The sequence below is a fragment of the Asparagus officinalis genome, chromosome 6 (assembly GCF_001876935.1).
Source record: "Asparagus officinalis chromosome 6, Aspof.V1, whole genome shotgun sequence".
Classification (NCBI taxonomy): domain Eukaryota; kingdom Viridiplantae; phylum Streptophyta; class Magnoliopsida; order Asparagales; family Asparagaceae; genus Asparagus; species Asparagus officinalis.
The window spans coordinates 38,125,925-38,130,236 of NC_033799.1; the positions used below are offsets into that span (position 1 = coordinate 38,125,925).

Genomic DNA, 4,312 nt, shown 5'->3' on the forward strand with positions numbered 1-4,312 from the left:
TACACCACTCAGAATTTTTTACTAATTTGATTTGAGCACTCAAAATGTCAAAATTGATTTTGACCTCTTAGATTTTTACCTATAAAAAGGCCAACAGTTTAAGTTTTTCAAATCACACTCACAACTCAATCACTTACAATTACAATCACAAACAATATGAATTCTGGAGATTACAACTCCATAAATCTTGATGAAGTTGAATTCGTCATCGACGAAACACAAAGTGATCCATTCCAGGATCATAGTTCATATGTAGAGTTTGAAGACATTTCAACCGATTTCGGTAATCCGGAAGGAGGTTTTGCTAGTAGAGAGGACATGGATGCTCATGTAAGATATGTTGCTGGCTTGAGGAACGTTACTTTGGCAATTCGTGATTCGAAGGGAAAAGACGGCCGACGGCCCAAAGTTCGATATTTATGTAGCCAAGGTGGCGGATACAGACCAAAAAAGGTTACTGGAACTAGGTCCACTAAAACGACAAAAAATAATTGTCCATTTTGGTTGGACGGAATGGAGTACCCTGGAGGGCGCTGGTACTTTGAAGTCCGGGAGGGGAGACACAACCATCCATTCCCGTCTCATGCTGTGGGATCTCGTTTAGGTAAAATATCCCCTATTCAACTTGAAGTTATTAGGGAGCAAGAGAATTTTAATTTAAGCCCGAGTAATATGTTGGCGTCCATGAAAAGGGCTGATCCGGAGAACAAATCGTGTCAGAAACAAGTTTACAATGCTGTCAGTAAGGTGCGTGCCCAGAAAAGAGAAGGTCGGACCCCGATGAATAATTTCATCCATTTACTCAGGCAATTGAACTACATGTACGACGTTCGGACTGCTGATGAATCTTCCGAACTTGGAGATATTGTTTTCTGCCACCCGGCTTCTTTTGTGATGGTGAATGCATATCCGGAAGTCATGATGATTGATTGTACGTACAACACCAATGAGTATGACATGCCTCTACTAGAAGTGGTCGGTGCAACAAGTACGGACAAAACGTTCACTATCGCCTACGCATTCATGCGAAATGAGAGACAAGAAAACTACAGGTTTGTGTCTTAATGAATTTTAATTTTTGTCATATGTTTAAATTTAAAATGGTTAATTAACATTATTTAGTACAATTGTTTGTCAATGTTATGAATAATGTTAAATTGAATATTTAGGAGGAGTTAATATTGTTATGAACATTATTAGTATTGTTTAATTAGGAGTTATTATTTTTATGAACATTATTAGAATTGTTTAATTAGGAGTTATTATTTTTATTGAACATTATTAGTATTGTATAATTAGGAGTTATTATTTTTATGAACATTATTATATTGTTATTTTTTTATTGTTATATTGTTTAATTAGAACTTATTATAGTATTATTAGGAGTTGTTACTGTTATGAAAATTATTATATTGTTTAATTAGGACTTATTATAGTATTATTATTGTTATTAACATTGTTATTGTAGTATTGTCATTAATATTGTTATTATGTTAATTTGTTGTTATAAATTACAATTGACAATTATTTAGTACAGTTATTTTGTCCTACGTTTAAATTTAAAATTATTAATGTTATATTATTTTGCAGGTTTGTGTTACAGTTTATCCGTACTTTGTTCGTTAGCCAAGTGACACCTAATGTCATTGTAACAGACCGAGATTACGCCTTGATGCATGCTGTCGAGTATGTTTTCCCGGAATCCAGGCATCATTTGTGTCGCCGTCACATTGAGCAATGCGTGCTACAACGAGCACTGCAGCAACCTGGTTTTTTAAAAGAGGCGGCAGAAGGATTTAAATTTCGTTGGAATTGGGCGATAAGTGCACCGACCATAGATGACTTTAATGATAGATGGGGACGTCTGGCAGCACATTACTCGAGTTGGGGAGCATTGCTGAACTACTGCATTGACACATGGATTAGTCCGCATTCCCAAAAAATCCTGTCAGCTTACATCGACCATTATTTTCACTTCGGAAGCTACACAACAAATAGGTAAGCCTTGTGAGATTTACGTGACTAAATAATCGTTACATGTAGTCAACATTAATAATTAATATTCAAGTTCAATTGGTAATGCAGGGTCGAAGGAGAACATCATCGCGTCAAACGACATTTAGATGGTGGTCGGTACCCATTCGATACCGTACTGGAGAAACTTCACAAGGTGATGGAAGGCCAAATCTGTGAGATTAAGAAAGTAGCGAGAGTTAACGCTACTAAATCCAACACAGACACCCTTGGAGATACGTTGTTTGTTAATCTGAACAGATCAATCACGTTTAAAGCATTCGGCCTCATAAGGAAAGAAATGCAAGTTTTACAAGAAATGGGTCAGGATCCAACAACGTGTGGTTGCTACCTAAGGAGAACTCATGGTCTACCGTGCGCACATGAGCTTCAGTACTACATCATAAATGGGTATAGCATTCCGTTGGATCAAATACATGATTATTGGAAAAAGTTAGATATTCAGTTTCCAATATTTCCTAATGATGCCGCGGATGGATCCCCGACTCCACCAAATCCAGTGAGGAGGGCGTTGTTCGAAGAAGTCCCTGATATTACTGCACCTCCTACTGCTAAAAAGAAAACCAAGGGTAAAAAGCTCTCTAGTCTCCGTGTACCTTCGGCGTGGGAGAGGGTTGTGAAACAGTACGGATTTAAAAAGTCTCCAAACAAAAAGGTAATACTACATAACTTATGAATTTCTATATTTGAAAATTATGATTTATATTAGTTACTAATTTATTATTCTCAATTTAACATTGTCAACCTATGCATTTGTAAAGGGCCCTGGACGTGTTGCTTCTATCTCTGCATCACAGGGGAGTCCAATGAGCACATCCCAACGTACGGGGCCACCAATATCACCATCTTCTCCAAATCCTCCGTGCTCAAGGCCTCCAATGTCAACCCCTTCTTCCAAAGGCACCACGTTCATCTTTAAGAATTCTGTATTTGAGAGAGAATTCCCGCCCTACATTAGAAAATACATAGATCAATGCACAGATGTAGCGGCAGACGGAAATTGTGGATTTAGAGCGGTGGCTCTAGCAATTTACGGAACAGAAGATGATTGGGTTAAAGTTAGACAAGACTTAGTAGCAGATCTACAGAATAGAAGCGCCTTGTACGCTCGAATCTTAGGTGGGAGGAGTGCGAGGAGTTCTAATGTGACTAATCTCATCCAATCGATTGCTCACTACCATGGACCAGCGGATGATGATTACTGGATGGCGGTACCGGATTGCGGTCACGTAATTGCAACAACATATAATGTTGTTTTCATGACATTCAGTGAACATGGAGGAAATACTTGTCTGCCAGCGATATTAGATGAAACACAAGGACCTCCAACCCGAAAGGTGGTGTGCGGACATCTTAGCAATGATCATTGGATTTTGGTAAGAAAATTACACTAGTCGACGATCATATAAACAAGTTGAATTTTAACTTTAATTTTTTATATAAGAATATAACTTCAATATTTGTACATTTTTTTCCAGTTGCATATGAAACCAGGGGATCATCCGGTACCACCCATAGCATTTTACTGGAACGACCATCACGACAAATCTGCAGATGGTTTAGATGCACAATTTGCATTCTCGATCGGTCACTTTAACCGTCTCCACAATGAAGATGGAGAACGTCGAGCAGCAACAAGAAGAAGAAAGAACAATTAATTAGGATCGAAAAAACAATTGATGTATTTCGTTGAGTAGATTAATACTTTGATTTTCTAATAAATTTTATTATTATCCTTCATTATAGTCTAACACTTCAAACATTTCTCACACTTAAACAAATTTTATTAACGATTTTAAAAATTCATTATAGTCCAACTATTCACACTCTCAAACAGTAACTTTGGGGGTGTGTGAGGACTAAACCGCAATGAATGGTTATAAGAAGCATCTACAGCGATACTATTTGAAAACAGTATGAAACAATGCTGCATTTGGATGAATAAACGGCAAGCTATCACATTTATGATTACATTTATTACAAATATAAGAAGAGTTAAGCTTTCTTCAGTAAATATGAAGAAAGAAATTAATATTGGTACGCCCAAAGGCTAGCCTGGACTCCACCGAGAATTCAAAGAAAATTGGATCCTCAAGGAAAAACGAAAATGAGACAACAACAATGTAATGATAAAGATAAAGATTCTTTCAAAATTAAGGGAGCACAAGCAATTACTACTGCACAATTTTCAAAAGGAAATTTGAAATTCTACAGTGCACTAAAATTAACAAAACACATCCAAAACAAGGGCAATTTAGTCCTCACACACCCCAAAGTT

The 4,312-nt window shown here is 37.0% G+C and overlaps 1 protein-coding gene across 1 annotated transcript; it reads left to right on the top strand.

The window, feature by feature from the left end:
- On the top strand, positions 2,887-3,725 carry LOC109844236. Its single transcript, XM_020413202.1, has 2 exons — positions 2,887-3,410; positions 3,513-3,725. Exons 1-2 carry the CDS (start codon positions 2,913-2,915, stop codon positions 3,690-3,692), a joined length of 678 nt encoding a protein of 225 aa, XP_020268791.1. The 5' UTR covers positions 2,887-2,912; the 3' UTR covers positions 3,693-3,725.